Source organism: Macaca thibetana, chromosome X (genome assembly GCF_024542745.1).
Source record: "Macaca thibetana thibetana isolate TM-01 chromosome X, ASM2454274v1, whole genome shotgun sequence".
NCBI classification, from domain to species: Eukaryota; Metazoa; Chordata; class Mammalia; order Primates; family Cercopithecidae; genus Macaca; species Macaca thibetana.
The window spans coordinates 105,967,071-105,988,471 of NC_065598.1; the positions used below are offsets into that span (position 1 = coordinate 105,967,071).

The window sequence follows — 21,401 nt, forward strand, 5'->3', positions numbered from 1 at the left end:
CTACAAAAAGGAACAGACTTTCTGGGGTCTGAAGGGATTTGTACTTGAAGATACTCCAGTCAGCAGAGGGTCATGTTGAGCATTCTGCAGACAGAATTGTTTCAAGTCTGCAGCTGCCTGGGAAACTTTTACGCTGTTGAGCCCGGCCTCCAGCTGGAGCTGTTGAACCACTTTCTTCATAGCGGCGACGCTGGAGGAGCCAGATATGGTGAATGCAAGGGCCGGGCCGATTCGTGGGTGGGTGGGTCGGTGGGTCGCGGGCCGTGGGCCATGGGTCGGCGGGGCCGCTAAATATCATTTTTAAGATGTTATTAGAAGGGCTCAGGAAAACCAGCATTCCTATACATTGAGGATACAAACTTTCTGGCAGGCAATTTGTGTATTGGTACCTGACATATAGTATTCCCTCAATAAATATTTCTTCAATGAATGGATAATTTTGTTGCTGACATTAAAATAAAATTTCAGACATTTTGACAACGTACCCTGGCATAATGCTCTGAATTCACAAAAGTTGCTACTGAATCTTACTATTGGTGGCTCCCAACCTTGTGGAAGTTTATAATGTCCTGCTATTGTTAGCTTGTTTTCATGCCATCTTTCCCCTTTCTTCGAAATGCTCTATGGCATATATATTTGTATTTAAAGTACCTCATATATAATTTTGTTTTGAGATATTAAAAAAAAAAACCTCATGGTGAACCTCAGGATAATTGTAGCCACCTTAGAGGGTTGCAGATTTTGGGCTGGAAAGCACTGCTTGGCAGCCATCTGTGTGATACTTTTCAATTGTTAGTTCTTCGCTAATTCTAATGTATTCTCCTCACAATGTGAACAGATCTTTTTTGTCAATAAGGAAAGCATAATTTTGTTAATGATAGGTAAGCACCTTATTATCTGTATTTGGCAGGCTTAGACATATTGCTGCCTTTTGGAGAAAAACAGCTGTTTCCAGATGTCATTAAAGCAGGCATTACCACTGACAAAGCTTTCTCACGAAGTATCTTACAACAGTTCTGTGTGCTGTCAGAGCTGCTTGTACCAAAAATTCTGTGGGAGTTAGGGCCCTGTACTCTCTAATTGCTAACTGCTTTGATTACAACCTCCTGCTCAGATACTACAGTGAGTGACATTTCCATCTATACACACGATTCCATCTATACAGATTTTCTTCTCTTATAATCACATGGCTTCAGTGTTATGACACTTCTGATCTTTGTGAATACTTGCTCAGAATTCTGACACTTCCATTAGTAGCACACAGACAGTTTGGACCTGTTGGATATTGACACAATGTATTTTGCTTATTCTGGAAGCATTAATTTTAATTTCTCTTTTGTGAATTTATTTATGTAAATGTAATGATTTGACTACATGGTTACTTTTTTTTTTTTTTGGCATTTCTCAATTATTTTGGCCAGTTTCTCATCCAAAAGAATTATTATTATAGCAACTTCTCAGTACAAAAGATTAATTATTGTAGTAACTTCAGTGCTCTTTTTCCACCAGATCCACAGTTACTTTGTATTTAATAAGCTTTTCAAGGCTTTGTTGAACTTACTGATTTCCATTTCAGTCTTCTTTTTCATTTATTCTTTTGATACTAGAACCCACCAGGAAAAATTATTCAAAAGCTGGTAATAATTTAGGTGACTTGTTTTTTCTTCTGACCTATCTAAAGCAGTCCCTTTTTGCCTAAGTACTTAGTTTTCCATTCTGTCCCTATAACCTAGAATTCAACAAAACGCTCATGATCCATGCAAACTATGAATTTGCTTTAAACTACACATTTACATACTACATTGTTAAACACAGGCTTTGAGAGAAAAAGTGCACTGCAACTAGAGACTTATGATATTATCTTGGCAGCAATTATTAAAGATTTTTAAAAATTAAACCAGTGATACTTCCATCTCTTGGGTTATTGAATTGCTATTAAGAAGAATGAGGTAGATTTTTATGGGCTCAAATGGAAAGATATCAAAAATATACTGTCGAGTAAAATTAGAAAATCATAAAACAATATATAATAAGGTATAATTTATGTAGAAATATATATGCATGTGTATGTGTTCTTATGTATAATTCACATTTATGTATATGCATAGAAAAAGGTCTGGATGGATATAAGTCAAATTCTTTTCGTTGTTGTTATCCCTGAGAAAGGGGAAGTAAAATGGGTGGGGAAATGCATGTGAAAACAGGTTTTTACTTTTCACTTTTTGTAAAATTTGAATTTTTCACAAGTATATATTACTTTAAAAAAACTAAAAGCCCCTTATGCCATTTGCTGTTATCATCCCCAGGCCTGAATTGTTAAATGATCAAAAGAAGTTCAGTGATAGGACCTCATTGGCCTTAAAACAAGAAAATAAAAATAAAATAACAACAATAATAGTTGCCATTTGTTCAACAATTATCTTGAGTTAGATATTTCACAGGAATTATCTAATGCATGCCTTATAATAACCCTGAAAAGTAGGTTCTGTACGCGATTAGGTATGAAAAAATAAATCTCAGAGAGATTAATTCGTCAGAGGCCGCATAGCTGGTCTCTTAACCTGTTGAGGCTGCTATATCAAGAATACCCCAGACTGAGTGGCTTAAACAACAAACATTTATTTCTCACAGTTTTGGAAACTGAGAAGTCCAAGATTGAGATTACGGTGCCAGTGTGCTCAGTGTGGTGCAGGCCTTCTTCCTGGTTTTCTCACATGGCAAACCCAATTACCTCCCAAACCCAGTTGCCCTCTCAAAGGTCTAACCTCCAAATACTACCACATTGGAGATTAGGGCCTCAACATATGAATTTTGAGGAGAACAAAATTCAGTTCATTTGTATTTTTATACCAAATTCAGCTGGTAAAAGCAGTTGGGCAGGAATTTCAACATGGATTTATCTGGCTCTTAAACCTGTGTTGTTATTACTGAACAACATAGCCTAATTGCAAGTACATAAATGGAGTTTACAATGGTGCTGGGACTATTTTTAGTATTTTTATACTGTTCTAAGTACTTTTTGTATATAATAATTCATTTATTTCTCACAACAATTCTGAGTTAGGTATTATTATTGTTATAGTTTTATCATCTTAATTTTTCAAAATGAGGAAACTGAGATACATACACATTACTTGTCAAATGTGTAAGTGGCAGAGCAAGGATTTGAATGAACCCAGGCAGTCTTATCATACATGCCACTGCATCTCTAGGGATCATGTGTAAGAAAGTCCTGTATGTGTCTCCCATTTCCCATTCTCCCATCAACGAGATTACGGAAAAGATGACGTATACTGGTAGAACCCAGACTTAATCAAGCTAAATAAAGTTGGGGCTCAAAGAAAGCCTGCCATCTTATGCTTTACAAATGAATTCTTAAGTATCTATACAATTCTCAGTAGGCTATCTTTCAAAAATACTTCCATCTGAAGTGAAATGTTCCCCAGTTTGAAATCCAGAATAAGGTATAGGTCTGTCCCTTAAGACATTCTTGCCCTGTTTTGAGAATATGAAACAGAAGAATTGTGCCATACCAGAGGAGAGAAAATAAAAGTGGGCCTGAGGTTTCCATCTTTGGTGAGGGGCTTCTAGTTTCAAATAAAGTTCACCTTACTCCTCAACCTGATAAAAGGTACCTATAGAGACCCGACGGATAATATCATACTTAATGGTGAAATAGTAAAACTCTTCTGCTAAGATCAGGAACAAGAGGAGGATGTTCACTCACTCCACTTCTACCTAACACTGTACTGGAAGTTCTCAACAGGGCAATTAGGGAAGAAAAAGAAATAATAGGCCTCCAGTTTGGAAAGGAAGAATCCAAATGATATCTATTTGAAGATAGCTTGATCATATACACAGACAACCCTAAAGAACCCACAAAATAATTATTAAAGTAAATAAAAGAGTTCAGCAATTTGCAGGAGAAATATACAAAAATCAGTTGTGTTTCTACACACTAGCAATGAACAATCTGAAAATGAAATTAAGAAAACGATTCCAGGTTGGGCATGGTGACTCATGCCTGTAATCTCAGCACTTTGGGAGGCTAAGGTGGGATTGTTGCTTGAGCCCAGGAGTTTGAGAACAGCCTGAGCAGCATAGTGAGACCCCCATCTCCACAAATAATAATAAAAAAATTAGCTGGGCATGGTGGCACACACCCTGTGATCCCAGCTACTCAGGAGGTTGAGGCAGGAGGATCACTTGAGCCTGGGCAGTTGAGACTGCAGTGAGTCATGATCGCACCGCTACACTCCAGCCTGAGCAACAGAGTGAAACCCTGTCTCAAAAAAGAAAAGAAAAGGATTTCATTGCATCAAAAGAATAAAATAGGAATAAATGTATCCAAGAAAGTATAAGAATGTACACTGAAAACTATGAAACATTTTTGAAAGAAGTGGAAGAAAACATAAGTAAATGGAAATAAATTCCATGTTCATTGTGTGCAGGAGACAATATTGTTAAGATAGCAATACTACTCTAACTAATCTATAGATTCAACACAATCCCTGTCAAAATCTCAGCGGCTTCTTTGCAAAAATTGACATGATGATCTTAAAATTCATACGGAAATGCAAGGGCTCCAGAATAGCCAAAACAATCTTAAAAAAGACATTAGTTGGAGGATGCACACTTCCCAATTTCAAAACTTACTACAAAGCTGCAACAATCAGTATGGTACTGACATAAGGATAGACATATAGATCAATTCAATGGAATAGAATGAAGGGTCCAGGGATAAACTCTTACATTTATGTTTGATAGATTTTCATCAAGGGCACCCAGACATTTCCACGAGGAAAACAGAGTATTTTTAACAAATAGTGCTGAGACAACTGTATCTTCACATGCAAAAGAATGAGGTTGGACCCCTTCCTCACACTATATACAAAAATTAACTCAAAATGGAGTGAAGATCCAAATGTAAGGCTAAAATTACAGCACTATTAAAAGGAAACATAAATGTAAGTCTTCATAGCTTTGAATTAGGCAATACTTTCTTAAATAGGACACCAAAAAGCATAAGCAATAAGAGAAAAAATGATAAACTGACTAAATCATAATTAAAAATTTTAATGAATCAAAGGAAATTAAAAGACAACCCAGAGAATAAGATGTGAAAGTGTTTGCAAACCATGTTTGATAAGCACTTGTATCCAGAATATATAATTCTTACACAACTCAATAAAAAAGACAACCCAATTTAAAAACAGGCAAAGCAAAAGATCTGAATGTACATTTCTACAGAGAAGATATACAAACAGCCAGTCAGCACAAGAAAAAGATGTTCAGCATAATTGTTAGAGAAATGCAAACCCAAACCACCATGAGATACCCCTTCATACCCTCTAGGGTGGTTATAATTTTTTTTTTTAAAAAGAGATAATAACAAGTATTGGCAAAGATGAGGAGAAAATGGAACCTAAAGGGAATATTAAATGGTACAGCCTCTGTGGAAGATTGTCTGGCATTTTCTCAAAGAGTTAAACATAGAGTTATTATATGACCCATAAATTCTACTCCTAGGTATATACCCAAGATAAATGAAAATACACGTTCACACAAAAACTTGGATATGAATGTTCATGGTTGCGTTATAGCCAAAAAGTGGAAACAGCTCCAATATCCACCAGCTGATGAATGGATAAACAAATGGTGGTCTATCCATACAATGGAAATGAATGGAATACTGATACATTCTATAACATATAATGAACCTTGAAAATATTATTCTAAATGAAAGAAACTAGTCACAAAACCCATCTATTATACGAGTCTATGCATAAGAAATGTTTAGAATAAGCAAATCTATATCGGCAGGAAGTCGTTGGTGGTGCCCTAGGGGTGGGGTGGAGAGAGGGTTTGCCAGGTAATGGGAGTGACTACTGATGGGCATGGAGTTTCTTTGTGGGGTGATGATAATGTTCTAAAATTAATTATGGTGATGTTTGCACAAGTCTTTGAATATACTAAAAGCCATTTAATTCAACACTTTGAATGGAGAGAGCATATGGTATGTGAATTATTTCTCAAGAAAGCCTCTAAAAATTTCACCTTGAGTTACTCATGCAGCTGCCAAGTGTGATTAGAAGCAGTGGCATAATTAATAAGCAGTTCCCCTAAGACTTTAAGATAGATAGCTGTCACATAAATTAATTCACCCAACAAATATTTATTGAACATGCACTGTGTTAGCCACTGAGAACCAAACAGAGAAGGTGTAAAAAAAAACTGCCACCATGAAGCTTACATTCTGGTAGAAATATTAACAAAACTTATAGCATTTATTATTCACTTACTACAATGCCAGGCATTGTTGTAAAACTTTTATATGTCTTCTGATTTCGTCTTGGTAGGTTGCACTTTTCTAGGAATTCATCCATTTGTTCTAGGTTATCCAATTTACTTGTGTATAGTTGTTCATAGTAGTATCTTATGATATTTTGTATTTCTGTGGTATTAGTTGTTATGTCTTCTCTTTCATTTCTGATCTTGTTTATTTGAGTCTTCTCTCTTTTTTTCTTTGTTAGTCTGGCTAACAGTTTGTCAATTTTATCTTTTTTAAAAACAAACTTTCAGTTTTGTTAATGTTTTCTAATTTTTTTCATCTCTATTTTGTTTATTTCTGCTTTAATCTTTGTTATTTCCTTCCTTCTGCTAAGTTTGGGCTTACTTTGATCTTCTTTTCCTAGTTCCTTGAGGTGTAATGTTAGATTGTTTATTTAAGAGCTTTCTTCTATTACGTTGCAGGCATTTATTGCTATAAACTTCCCTCCTATGACTACTTTTGCTGCATCCCATAAATTTTGGAATGTTATGTTTCCGTTCTTATTCCATTCCGTTCTTGTTTATCTCAACATATTTCAAAGTTTCCTTTTGAATTTCTTATTTGACTCATTGATTGTACAGGAACATATTGTTTAATTTCCACATATTTATGAGTTTTTTAAGGTTCCTCCTGTCGTTGATTTCTACTTTCATGCCATTGTGGTCAGAGAAAATAATATAATTTCAATCTTAAATTTGTAAAGACATATTTTGTGGCCTAACATGATCTATCATGGAGAGTGTTCTATGTGTACTTGAGAATGAAAGAAAACCATAAAGACCCTACCAAAATCTGTTAGAACTGATGAACAAATTCAGTAAAGTTTCAGGTTACAAAATATGCAAAAATTAGTAGTATTTCTATATACTAACAATGAACTATCTAAAAAAGAAACTAAGAAAATCCTATTTATAATAGCATCAAAAAATAAAATGTTTAGAAGTAACTTTAACCAAGTAGGTGAAAGATCTGTATAGTAAAAACTATAAAATATTGATGAAATAAATTGAAGAAAACACAAATATGTGGAAAGATATCCCATGCTCATGCATTGGAATAATTAGTACTATTAAAATTTCCATACCACCCAAAGTGATCTACAGATTCAATGAAATTCCTGTCAAAATTCCAATGTCATTTTTCACAAAAATAACAACCTAAAATTCATATGGAACCAGAAAAACTCTTAATAGCCAAAACAACTTTGAGTAAAAAGAACAAGGGTGAGGCATCACACTCCCTGATTTCAGCATACAGTCAGCCCTCTGCATCCATGGGTTTTGCACCTGTGGATTTGACCATCTGTGGATCAAAAATATTACCAAAAAAGTGTCTGTACTGTACATGTACAGACTTTTTTCTTGTTATTATTCCCTTTAAACAATATAGTATAAGAACTCTTCACATAACATTTACATTGTATTAGGTATTATAAATAATCTAGAGATGATTTAAAGTGTGCAGGAGGATGTGCATAGGTCATACACAAATACTATTCCACTTTATATCAGGAAATTGAGCATTTGTGGATTTTATTATATGTGGGACATCTTGGAACCAATCACTTATGGATACCAAGAGATAACTGTATATTAAATAAAGCTATTGTAATCAAAACAGCATGATACTGGCATAAAGACAGACATATCAACCAATGGAACATGATAGAAAGCCTAGAAAGAAACCCAAGTATTTATGATAAATTGACTTTCAACAAAGGCGCCAAGACTATACGATTGGGAAAGGACAGTCTTTTCAATAAATGGTGTTGGGAAAACCGGATATCCACATGCAGAGGAATGAAACTAGACCCCTATCTCTCACCAACTCAAAATAAATAAACTTGAACATAAGACCTGAAACTGTAAACCTACTACAAGAAAATAGGGGAAAAGATCCACAGCATTGGTCTGGACAATGATTTCTTGGCAACAAGAAAAATCAGAGGCAACAAAAGCACAGACATAGGCGACAAAAGCAACATTAGACAAATGAGATTGCATCAAACTAAAAAGCTTTTGCACAGCAAATGAAACAATTAACAGAGTGAAGAGACAGCTCACAGATTGGTAGAAAATACTGGGAAACATACATCTGACAAGGGACTAATATCCAAAATATATAAGGAAATCAAACAATTCAATCGCAAGAAAACAACCTGATTAAAAAATGGGCAAAGCAAGAGTTCAAGACCAGCCTGGGCAACGAAGCAAGACCCCTGTCTCTACACATTATTTTTTAATTAGCAGGATGTGGTGGTACACACCTGTAGTCCTAGCTACTCAGGTTGCTGAGGTGGGAGGATCTCCTGAGTCTGGAAGCTGGAGGTTGCAATGAGCTGTAATTGTGCCATCACACTTCAGTCTGGGCAACAGAGCAAAACTCTGTCTCTAAACATTTTTTCTAAATTTAAAAACATGGGCAAAGGATTTGGATAGACATTTCTTAAGAGTTGTGAATTGCCAACAGATATGAGAAAAAAAATGCTCAACATCTATAGTCATCAGGGAAATGCAAAGTAAAACCACAATGAGGTATCATCTGTTAAAATGTCTATTATCAAAAAGATGAGTGATAAGCGTTGGTGAGAATATGGTGAAAAGAGAACCCCTGCACACTGTTGATTGGAAGGTGAATTCGTATAACCATTTGGAAAATAGTATAAAGGTTCCTCAAAAAACTAAAAATAGAATTGCCGTATGATACAGCAATGCCACTTCTGGGTATAAATCCAAAGGAATTGAGATCAGTATGTCAAAGAGATATCTGCACTCCCATGTTCATTTTAGTATTATTCACAATAGTCAAGATGTGGAAGCAACCCAAATGTCCATCAACAGATGAATGGATAAAGAAAATGTAGTACCTATACACAATGGAATACTATATGGCCTTAAAAAATAAGAAAATTCTATCATTCAAAACAACGTGGATGGAACTGGAGGATATTATGCTACGTGAAATAAGCCAAGCACAGAAAGACAAATATTGTGTCATCTCCTATGTGAAATCTTAAAAAGTGGATCTCATAGAAACAAAGAACAGAAAGGTGGTTACCAGAGGTTAGTGGGGAGGAGGAGGGTTGGGGAAAGGGAAGATGTTGATCAAATTATATAAAATTTCAGTGAGACTGGACCATAACGTTTTTTCTGTTTGTTTGTTTTTGTTTTTGAGATGGAGTCCTACTCTGTTGCCCAGGCTGGAGTGCAGTGGCACTATCTCGGCTAACTGCAACCTCCGCCTCCTGGGTTCACAAGCGAGTCTCCTGCCACAGGCTCTGCCTCCTGGGTTCAGGCGAGTCTCCTGCCACAGCCCCCTGAGTAGATGGGATTACAGGCATGTACCACTACACCCAGCTGATTTTTGTATTTTTTTTAGTGGAGATGGGGTTTCACCATGTTGGCCAGGCTGGTCTCTAACTCCTGACCTTAGGTGATCCACCTGCCTCAGCCTTCCAAAGTGCTGGGATTACAAGCGTGAGCCACTAGGCCCGGCCAACTAGAGGAATAACTTTTAGTGATGTATTGCACTACATGGTAACCACAGTTAATAATAATGTATTGTATATTTCAAAATTGCTAAAAGAATAGCTTTTTAGTGTTCTTACCACAAAAGAATGATAAATTAGTGAGGTGATAGATATGTTCATTAGCTTGATTGAATCTTTCTATAATATATACATAGATCAAAACATCACATTTTACATCACACATATATATATATACACCTTATCATTTGTCAATTAAAAATAATTTTGAGAGGAAAAAATAATAATATTTTGTATGTATTATATTTAACGCCCACATCAACCTTTTGACATATAATATTATTATTCTCATTTTACAGATGGGATAACTAAAGCTCAGAGAATGAAGTTACTTGCCTGAGGTTGCATGGTTAGCAAGAGAGCGGAAGGAAAATGGAATCACTTCTCCCTGATTTTTGAGTCTGTGTACCTAACTACTACATTATAAATTTTGCATTCTTATATTAAAATATTGAAATGAGTAGCTCAATGAATTTAGTATCTATTTTAAGCATTTTTGAGAATTACTTTTCAAAATTCTTCATTTCTGTCTTCTTTTTTCAAACCAATTCATTAGTTTGAATTTTGCAAATAGAAAAATGAGAACTGAGTATGTATACATTAGCTTAGATCTATTAGTATAGATCACACATATACATGAAACTTAACACTCTATTTTTGAGAGATTTAAATGAAAATTTAATAAAATTTTTAGATAAGTACATGGGAAAATCAAGTGTTTGGTGGTCCTCCAAAGTAATGTAGGTGTATCTAATATGTTGCACAGCAAGTGTTGAGTGATATATATATACATAAAATCAGAAAAGAAAAAGTAACCGCTTCATAAATCTTATAAATTGTGCCTTTTTACACTTTTTAAAAATATTTCAGCTTTTAATTTATTTGATTAGAAGCATTTGAGAGACTGATTTCTTGATATGAAATGCAAGTACACTCATTAGTGATCATGGTCAAGACCAAATGGTCAGTTTCTGCCAGCAAACGATTAGCTTTGATGACAGATGTGTAAACCAAAAATAATTAAATTATTTGGTAATCATTCTTCCTTGCTGTAGGCATTAAATAGTATTAGATCTTTAGGCATGAAATATATTTAATCCAGTTGTTAGATATAGTTACATTTTCAAAGCTGGATGAATCTTGTATTCTCACTGAGTACAGTTCTTCAACTGATGTGTCAAGGATGATGCTTGTATCATCAATCACAGGAGGGAAATCCTCTGTGATTAATGCATGGAGGAGAAAATACTATGCTTTTCCCTGTGGGTGCAGGGCATGTTTCTACACACCCACATTGTGTGGGAGGCAGAATGGTTATACTTGCCCTTCTTGGATTTCTTCTCAAGGCAAGACCCTGGCCTCATCCTCCACATGCATGTTCCGGTCCCTCTCTCACATCAGGGGTGCTTATGACACTGACTTGGATAACTTTTGCAAAATATACTTGCCTGGCCCACTGTCTCCCCATTGGACATTTGCTTCATGAGGAGTATCATTTCTAGGGTAAAGGCAAGGATTTTGAAACAAAAATTTTTTTCTTTGCCATTTTTTCAGAAGAATCATATTTAATGAAATTAAAAATAAAAATAGGTGATTTTGATGTTCACCCTAGGCTAAGAGGACCACTGCTGTCTTTGAGGCATTTACAGACATATGGAAATCTGAAGCATACTTAGAGTTGTGGGTTCTTTCTCTGTAACTCTTTTGAACTGGGCATAAACCTCAAATGGAGTGTAAAATGCAGAGTGTTGTCAACTTATCACTCCAAGAATATTTTTTTGCACTTTTTTAGTTTGGAAGGGTCAAATTGAGATGACAGAGGAATAGTGGATAAGAGCTATAGTGCTATTAAATTACATTCTAGAGTTGGGAAAATCGAGACCCATAATCCTAGGAATTATTAATGATAAGAGCTAACACTTTCTGAGTGCTTGCCACATGCCAGGCCCTATACTGAATGCATCATGTCCATTTTCTCATTTGATCCTGACAACCACCTGTGAGGCCTCATTTTAAAGACAAGCAAGCTGAGGCTCAGACCTTGGATTTGTCCAAGGTCACCCAGTTGGTCATTTACAGAGCCCTGATTCAAACTCTCTTTTGCTTGATTACAAAGCCATTGCTCTAAAAGATTAGATTATACCGTCTGTATTTGCTTCTGGGAGCTTATGGAATTCACTCCTATCTGTTCTCACAAGGAACTCTATTGGGTTTTGAAAAAGGCTGAAGAATTGAAAAGAAACTTTGTAGGCTGGGAAACATAGTGTCCTTTGAGCAGTGAGATAGGCTAAGCTCAGAGGACTGGGTTCTGGAATGTGGAAAGGAGACGTGTCCACTGGAGAGCAAGTCAGAACTTTCGTGAGCCCTGCTCCAGGTCCCAGGAGAAAGTGCCAGCCATGAGGATTGGAGTATTGCCTGGTAAGGAGAAGATTATTATTTTATCTAACATGTTCTTCTATAATGCTCTATATGCTAGGCACTGGTCTGCACTGCTCTAAGCACTTTATAAATATTAACTCCTTTACATCTTATAACACCTCCCTGAAAATAGGCGTTATTATTACCCCCATAATACACATGAGTAAACTGAGGTTCAGAGATGTTAAGTAACTTGTTCAAGGTCACACAGCTGGTTAAGTGCCAGAGCCAGGCTTTGAACTTAGGCAGTCTGGATCTAGTGGCTGTGTTATATTGCTTCTCAACAGAAACTTGATTTTTCTTTCTTCTGTGTTCATCATCCTTTCTCAATCACTCCTGGGCAAGTCTACTTTGCTAGCAAATTTCCCTTACCCCTTTGGCTTTTTTTTTCACCCATGAATCCTCTAATGTTTTCTGCAGCTTCTTTGAGCTCATTCTTTATCCTCCACACTGCCTTCTTTGGCATCACTCATGAACGACATGCTCTTTTCATTTGCCAAATATTTTTTCCATAAATTATCCCATCTCAACTTGGGAAGTCACAATGGGAAGTATTGTTCCTATTTTGTGAATGAGGCAACTAAGGCAAGCAACTTTCCTGAAGTCTCACACAACCATCTAGTGGCAAATTGGACTAGAATCCAGATTCTCTGATTCTGAATCTAATGTTCTTGTCCATTGCATCATCTGATGGAATTTATCTATTCATTAATTTGTTTATTCATTAATATTGTAAAAATATACTGAGTGTCTTGCTGTATGTTAAGGCACTGGCTGCAAAAGTCGGTATAAAAATTGTTGCTCTTAAGCAACAGACAACACAATGAGATAAGGTCTCACCATAAAAAGTTAAATAGCAGCACATATACTAAGTGCCAACTGAGTGGTCTGGTCACATCGTACAAGAATTTTGATGCTGGCCATGTAGCATCAAAGACCGCTCTATGAGAAAGGTGAGACTTGAATTTGGCATAGAAGGGTACTTAGAACTTAGAGAAGAGAGTGGAGCAGCACTTTCCAAACCGTGGGAATGGTGTGCATTAAAGCAGTCCTTCACAACCTTTATTGTGTCATGGCATGCAGAGAAAAGCATAGTATTTGTAAAGCACACTAGGATGAATGGAGGAAGCAGTTTGACATCTAGAGGCAAGCATCCTAGGAGTTTCAACAGCACTGCCTCTGGCCTCAGCTGAGGAGAGAGGAGAAATCTCATAGGCTTAGACACTTGTAATATGTTTGGGAAGGTCTGCACTAGGTATTGGGGCACACTGTGGTCATGGTGGGTCTAAAGACCACTGACAAGGTCACAGGGATGAAATGAAGGGAATTTCCAGAGAAGCCATAGTAGATACCATTGGAAGGAAAAGTTATGGGCAAATGATGAAGGGCTGTTGAATTTTATTCTGTGGACCTACAGAATAGGTAGGCAAAATATACATAGCACTGTTTTAGAAAGATTCCACTGGTTTCCATATGGAAGATTAACTAGAGGGAAGAAGAGTAGTCAAGAGGCTATTACTGTTGTCTAGATGGGAGGTGATGTTATCTTGAACTAGATTGATAGTAACAGAGACAGAGAATGGTGGGCAGAATTGAGTTATATTTTGAAGGTAAGAAAGTCAGGGTTTGTTAATGGAATTGCACAATGGAGAGTAGAAGGGAGGTGACAAAGAGGATTTCAAATTTTCAAGTTTGAGCAAATGCTTATGAATAGTGATGCCATTCTCTAAGATAGAGAGCCCAGGAGAAGTAGAAAGTTTTTTTGGAGGGGAAGGACAAATGAGATGATGAGTTTCAAGTTGACGTTTGGAAGCAAGGAAACCAGTTAGGAGGCTATTTTAAAAGCCAAGTAAGACAAGGTGAGATTCTGGACTATAATGGTAGCAGTGGGAATGGAAGGAAAATGGTGAATTGAGAGACATTCTATAGGAAGAATTGACAGGATTTTGTCATGGACTAACTTCTGGAGTTGAAAGGTAGAGGAAGGTTTAAAGCCTAAGATCTCTTCTGTCCTTTATCTTCTTAGTGATGCTCTGATCTTCGTGGCTTAATATACTATCTATTTGCTGATGAGCCACAAATCTGTATCTCCATACTTATATGCCCAACTGCCTGCTGGACATATCAACTTGCATGCCTAACAGGTATCTTACCTAATAGTAATAGTAACTTACCATGTTCAAAACTGCCCCTGCCCACCACCCCCAATAAAACCTGCTGCACTCACAAAATCTGCTCCTCACAGTCTTCGCCAACTCCCTAAATACCAATTTCATTCTTCCAGTTGCTCAGGCAGAAGACCTAGGAATCAATCTTGATTTTTCCCTCTTTCATATCCTAAATTTATTTGATCAGCAAATCTTATTGGTTCTACCTTCAGAATATATCTAGAATCTGACCATTTTTTCATTGCTACTATCCTGGTTTATATCACAATGATCTGCTTCCTGGATTATATTGCACTAGCCTCCCAACTGTTCTCCTTGCTTCTGTTCTTGCCACCATCACTTAAGTCTATTATTCTCTCACTGCTTTTTGGAACCAGGATAATTTTATTATGTGAATGTCAGATCATGTCATTCCTCTGCTCAAAACTCCTCCAATGGCTTCCCATCTGACACTCAGTAACAACAAAACCCCTCATAATGGCCCATAATGCTGTATACAACCCAGATATTGACATATTCACGTCCTTCAGGTGATGGATCAAATATCCAACTTGGTAAAATCTTCTCTGACTACCATATTCAGTATTGCAAGTGCCTTCTCGCCATTTTCTATCTGCCTTCCATGTTTTATTTCTTTATACTTTGAATACTACCAGATGATATATGTTTATCTATTTATTTGTTTATCATCTATCTCCTTCTGCTAAAACAGGAGCTGGAAAACTTTTTCTGTAAAGGTCCAGATAATAAATATTTTAGGCTTTGTGAGTCACGCAGTCTTTAACACAACTACCTACCTCTATTATTGTTATACAAAAGCTGCCATAGATGAGCATGACTGTGTTCCAATAAAACTATATTTACCAAAACAGGGGGCAGGCTAGATTTGGCTAATGGACCATAGTGTACTGACCCCTCCTAGAATGTAAATTCCAGGAGGGCAAGGACTTTTGTTTGCTGCTATATCTCCAACATCTAGTATAGTACCTGGCACATAGTAGGCACATGATATATTTTACTGAATGAATGAATCAGTGGGAGATTGGAGAGCTGTGGAATAAAAAATATATATAACAGAGTCATTGATGGTGCAGAATCCTGAGCAGAATCTAGCTTTGGATGGGTTTGCGGCATATCAATTCTCGTTCCTTCTTTTTCCCCTCATCCCTACACTAACAGTTAAACTTGTCATATAAAGTAAAAGTTGCTTTCATTGCCTGTGCAACTCTCCTGATGTGTGAAATTTCATCTGACTTCCTTTACTGTTGTCATTTGTCTATTTAACCCTCCTGACTCAGACTCCCGCTAATAACAATAATAACTCAAATACTCTGTACTAAAACCAGAACGCTGAAATCAGTATTTTTAATTAATTTGAAACAACTGCTAGCAATAGCTTCTATTGACAACTCTACACTTTTCAACACTTAATTATATTCTGAAGTACTCCCAGAAGCTAGGCAACTGTTACTGTTATGATATGAGATGTTATTTTCCTTCCATGCATTTAATGTGAATGGTTTGTTCTGAAAAACTTCAGCTTTCATGTACTCCTAATGGTAAGAATCACATGGTAGGAAATATGATAAATGAAGTATTTACCAGTTCTTACTGACTATTCTTTCATACTTCCCTGGATCTCTTACAGGCACTAAAGATATCCTGTAGTTATATGACTTCCTATTGAAAATGCACATTCATTCATTCATTATTTTATATAGTCTTCCACACATTGTTAACATTTACCAAACATTCACTGTGTATGTGGTATTGTGCTGGGGGCTTTATATATATTTATTCATTTAATTCTTATAAAACACCTAAGTGATATATACTATCATAATTTTATAGATGAAGGAACTGAGGTACCAAAAGCTGAAGTAATTTGCTCAAGGCCCCACAACCAGCAGAAAAGGAAGTTAGTATTTCAATCCAGGTCTGCCTAACTCTAGAGCCAAGATTTACCCATTGTTTTTCATCACCTCCACAAATATTTACCATATGCCATGCAGCACACTAGGCAGTACCTACAAGGATGAATAGGGCATGATCTCCTTAGCCTTCCAGAGGTAACACTAATTGGGGCTATATGGATGGGAATGCAGTGTCCGATGCAGAAGCTAAGGAATTTTCTGTTTACAAACAGGTGGGTGAGAAAGTAGACACAGCACTGTGAATTTGTGGAGTTTTGAAAAATGGACCGAGGGCTACAGACTGAGAGCGAATAGGGCCACCAACTCTAGAATTAAGGTCAACCGATAGGGTAGAAACATGCCATTCTCAGGGGCTTAAGCTGACAAAGAAATTGCCCACTGTAGAAATGAGATTGGCTGCCCACAGAAAAGTATTTACTGATAGATAAGGGACCTCCCTATATGTCATTAAGAAGTAATGCTCTAAAATGTAATCAGTGGAAAACACAACTGTAGCCTTGGAAATGCTATGGCTGGGAAAGTCCATATAACTAAGACGGGGTTCATGATATTGTGACATGTACAAACAAGTTATTTGACCATTATAGAAAGAAAAATAAAAATAATTAGAAAGAGAAGTTGCTTTTATTACTCTGTGCCCTGGCCTACTGACACATTTATTGGCTTTCTGATAGGATGATGGATGGATGCAACAGACTGAATAAACTACATGACTCCATCTTTTCAGATCACCCAACATAATATACTATCTCTTCACTCACCAGTAATAACAGTCACCATACAACTAGTGCCTACACTGAGCCAAACACTTTACATAAATTATCTTATTTAATCCTCAAAGCAACTCTATGATATCATAGAGTTCTATTATTAGTTCCATTTTCAAATGACAAAACTGAGGCTCAGAGAGGTTATGTGACTTAAGCCCATAAAACGAAATGAGTGGTATATTAGTTTACTGTGACTGCCATAACAAATTTCTACAAACTTGGTGGCTTAAAACAGCAGATATTTATACTGTCACAGTTCTGGAGGCCAGAAGTTCAAAATCAAGGTGTTGGCAGGGCCATGCTCCCTACACAGGCTCTAGGGGAGATTCTGTTACTTGCCTCTTCCTAGCGGTTCCAGGTGTTGCTTGGCTTGTGGTAGCATCATTCCAATCCCTGCCTCTGTCTTCAGATGGGCTTCTTCCTTGTCTCTGTGCCCTGTCTCTTATAGGGACACTTATCATTGGATTTAGAGCCCACCCTAATCCAGGATGATCTCATGTAGAAATCCTTATCTTACATACATCAGCAAAGAGTCATATTCTAAATAAGTTCACATTTTGCGGTTCCAGTTGGATGTAACTTTTGGGGGCGGGGACACAATTCAACCGACTACATATAGCCTAGCTGGGACTTTAGCCTATCTGACTCCAAAACTCTGGCTCTTTCCACTGACTAAAGCAGGCTGCTCCCACCAAACAAACAGCCTTTTGTCTTTATTTGGTTTCCTAAGTAGATTTCCTACTGGGATTTATGAAGATGAATTAATCAATTGACATTTTGGCTTCCAAATTATTGCCTTATAAGTTTAGGTTGTGTGAAATTTGTCCCATAGAGCCTGATCAATCCCTGGTTAAAATGGACAAAATTGAGTTTTGGAACCTGTGAAGCTGATGAATGGATCCTGAGGACCAAGGTCCATTTAGAGTGTAAGCATCCCACAGCCTACCAGCCATACTAATTTCTTGACTATATATGTGACCATAATATAATGGTATAGCACAATATTCTGAGTCTACAGAAGAATGTCTAATCATCTAAGAGCTTACAGGGTGAATTTTTATGTACCTTTATATCATATCCAGAAATATTCCCAGTAGTGCCTACTGTATTTTTTCCCGAGCCTTAGCTCCCTGCATCAAGTCACAAGGAAGATGTCTCTAGGAGTTCATTATCACATTAAGACAAGGATTCTGTAGAAAAATGGGAATCTAGAAACAGTAGGGACTTCTTGTACCTCTACATCAGTGTCTTTGCAGGGCAATTGCCCTAGCTGACCAGTTGACACTGTCCTGCTCACACCTTAATTATGAATAAAATATTCCTAGGGATGTCTTTCTCAGATTGTGATCAGTTTGTGGGCCACCTATTGTGGGGGTCCACTGAGTGACACCTGGGGAGCTAGTTAAAAATGTCAGTTTCCTGGTCCTTGTAGTAGGCCTGCTGAGTTAGTATATCTGAAGATAGGGTCAGGAGCCTGTATTTTAAAACAAGATTCTGGAATAATTCTGATACACATTCAAGTTTGAGAATCATTGCCTTCTGGTGAAATCAGGCTTCCATGACATTGAAATACAGAATAAACTCCAAATGTTCATTTGCAATTCCAGCCAATAATCACTCACCATATTGCATTCTTGCAGCATGATCTGTATGCTTTAGTTCATGTGACAATATCATTTCATATGACTTAATTTAAATGAAAACAAAGGCAGTATGGCAAGATTTCTTAATCCTGCTCTCCTGAGACAATTTACATAATAACTTTTGGGGAGAATGCAATAACCTCTCTCTAATATCTTAAACTGATCTCTAAGGTTCCTTTTGGCTCCAACATTCTGATTCTAAGAATGTTCCTAGGGTTTCAAATCTGTTTGTGCAAAACACATTGCTTGTTACAGACTGAACCTATTTTCCTTCTTCCAGGCAAGAAATTTCTGAAGAAAATTAGTTGCTCATGATCTTTCTGGGTGTTTTCTAATAACATATACCTTCTCACAATATTATTACATAGAGTGAGTGAGGTAATATATGCAAAGTGCCAAGCATAGTGCCTGACACAAGGAAGTGGTTAGTAAATATGCATACTGCTTCCAGTGCGTTGTGACAATACTATCTCTTGAATTATTGAAAATATAACATCAGGAAACTTCAGCTGAATGAAAACTAGGGAATTAGCTGTATTGACAATATTAGGTTTATTTGGCTTTAGGGGAACTAGATAGAACCGAGATAGAACCGAAATCTCTGCGGACTGGCTCAGCTGCGGAATAGTGAGATGGCCTGGGGAGGACATGTGTTGGCTCCTGCCATGCATATTGTCTTGGAGAAAAGCTGCTGTGACTCTGGCCCAACAAAGGTTTTGTCCTAAAAGTCAGCTTCCAATCCCCAACATGCTTCTTAAGCTAGCATTTCTCAAAATGTATTCCATGGAGTACTAGTTTCTGAGGATCAATGTTGACAGTATTATGTAAAGAGCTCCATGAACAAGCAATGTTACAAACCACTGGATTAGTCAAATGTGGTCTACTGGCTGCGAGAATATTCAGAGTCCTTAATAGGTCAACAGATAATGTGACTCTCCAAAAACTAATGGGGTTACTGGATTTAAAAATTTTTGTGACAGGGATGGTGGTGAGGGACTAGTGGTTCTGAGAAATGCAATTATGAGAACACTACTCCAACGTGACTAGTGACTTGCTAACAAAGTGACTTGCTAACAAGAATGGACACTTTGCAGCCCTTACATGATAGAAGTTAAGAGAACAATTATATGCTAAACCACAGAGTGCTGACCCTCAACTCCCTAGTGTCTCCATTTTCTTCTTTGCTCAGCTTAGATTCTATATCCATCCTTAAAGTCACTATTTAGCTTACACCCTAGCTTCCCTGGGCTCTCTCTGCTTTCGTGTGATTTGAATAACAGACATCCAATCGTTGTTAAATCCTACTCTCTGTATTCCCAACCTGCCCCAGCACCTGAATGAGATTGGATAAAAGCTTATAACCGTGCTAACCAGTCTTGCTTAGATTCATGACCACTAACTTCAAATGGGCCCTTAGTACTATCCGCTAACTTCACTACAGTTATTTCATCCATTCATTCCTGAATGCTCCTGGATGACTGTTTTACATCTTTCCTTTCCTCAAACTTCCAACACTTCTTTCTACATTTTCCCTTTCAGCTGCTACGTTGCTTCCTATTTCACTGAGAAAATAGAAGTTGTCAGAAAAGAACTCCCACCAACCTATTTGTATTTGTATCCACACACTCTGCCTTCCCTCTTGTCACTGTGAGCGAACTGTCTGGGATTCCACTGAATGCTGACTCCTCTACTTATGCACTAGATTTTATTTCTTTTTGCCTAATCAAGGTCATTACTCAAGTCATTCACTCCTCCCTCATGACATCAATTTTTCTTTCATTGAACAACGTCTTCAATGTTTAAAAAATCTCTTCTCTTCACCCAAGCCACAGCCCCATTTCTGTCTTCCTTAGAGCAAAAATTCTGGAATGAGTTGTCGCTGCTCATTAGTTCCAATTTCTCTCCTCTCATTTTCTTTTGAATCCTCTCCAGTCAGGCTTTTGCCATCATCACTCCACCAAAATGATTCATATCAAGGTCAACAATATCTCCTCAGTATTAAATTCAATGGTCATTTTACGATTCTCATTTTTTTTTTCACCCAACAGCGCCATTTGACACAGTTTATCACTCTCTCCTTGAAACACTTTTTTCTTCCACTTGGCTTCCAGGACACCGTGCAATTCTTGGCTCTCTTTCTACTTCACTAGCTACTATTTCTTAATATCCTCTACAGGTATGTCTTCATTTTCCTGATAACTAGGTTGTCTGATTGGCATCTCAACTTGAAATTATCCAAGGCCAAAGTGACTATTTTCCTTATACCTGCTTCTCCCACAGCCTTCTTTATCCATTCTTCTGGTTATTTAGGCCAGCCTTGGAGTCTGCCTTGACTCCCTTTTTCTCTCACACTCCAGATCCTATCCATCAGCAATACTTTCAGCTGAATAGTTCAAAATTTATTTATTTAGAAATAGCATCTCACGCTGTCACCCAGGCTGGAATGGAGTGGCACAATCATAGCTCACTATAACTTCAGGCTCCTGGGCTCAAGGGATCCTCCCACCTCCGATTTCCCAGTAGTTGGAACTACAGGTACTCACCACAGTACCTGGCTAATTATTATTATTGTTATTGTTATTGTTATTAT

At 37.1% G+C, this 21,401-nt stretch overlaps 2 protein-coding genes across 2 annotated transcripts in view; one reads left to right on the top strand and one right to left on the bottom strand.

The window, feature by feature from the left end:
• On the bottom strand, positions 1-12,762 carry GNG5B (G protein subunit gamma 5B). Its single transcript, XM_050775877.1, has 2 exons — positions 12,669-12,762; positions 1-287 (listed from the first exon to the last, which is right to left on the bottom strand). Exons 1-2 carry the CDS (start codon positions 12,760-12,762, stop codon positions 1-3), a joined length of 381 nt encoding a protein of 126 aa, XP_050631834.1.
• Positions 11,568-21,401, top strand: part of RTL9 (retrotransposon Gag like 9) — a 97,457-nt gene continuing 87,623 nt past the window's right edge. The window contains exon 1 of the mRNA XM_050776536.1: positions 11,568-12,296. The gene's annotated coding sequence lies outside the window, so the exon portion shown is untranslated. The remainder of the gene's footprint in view (positions 12,297-21,401) is intronic.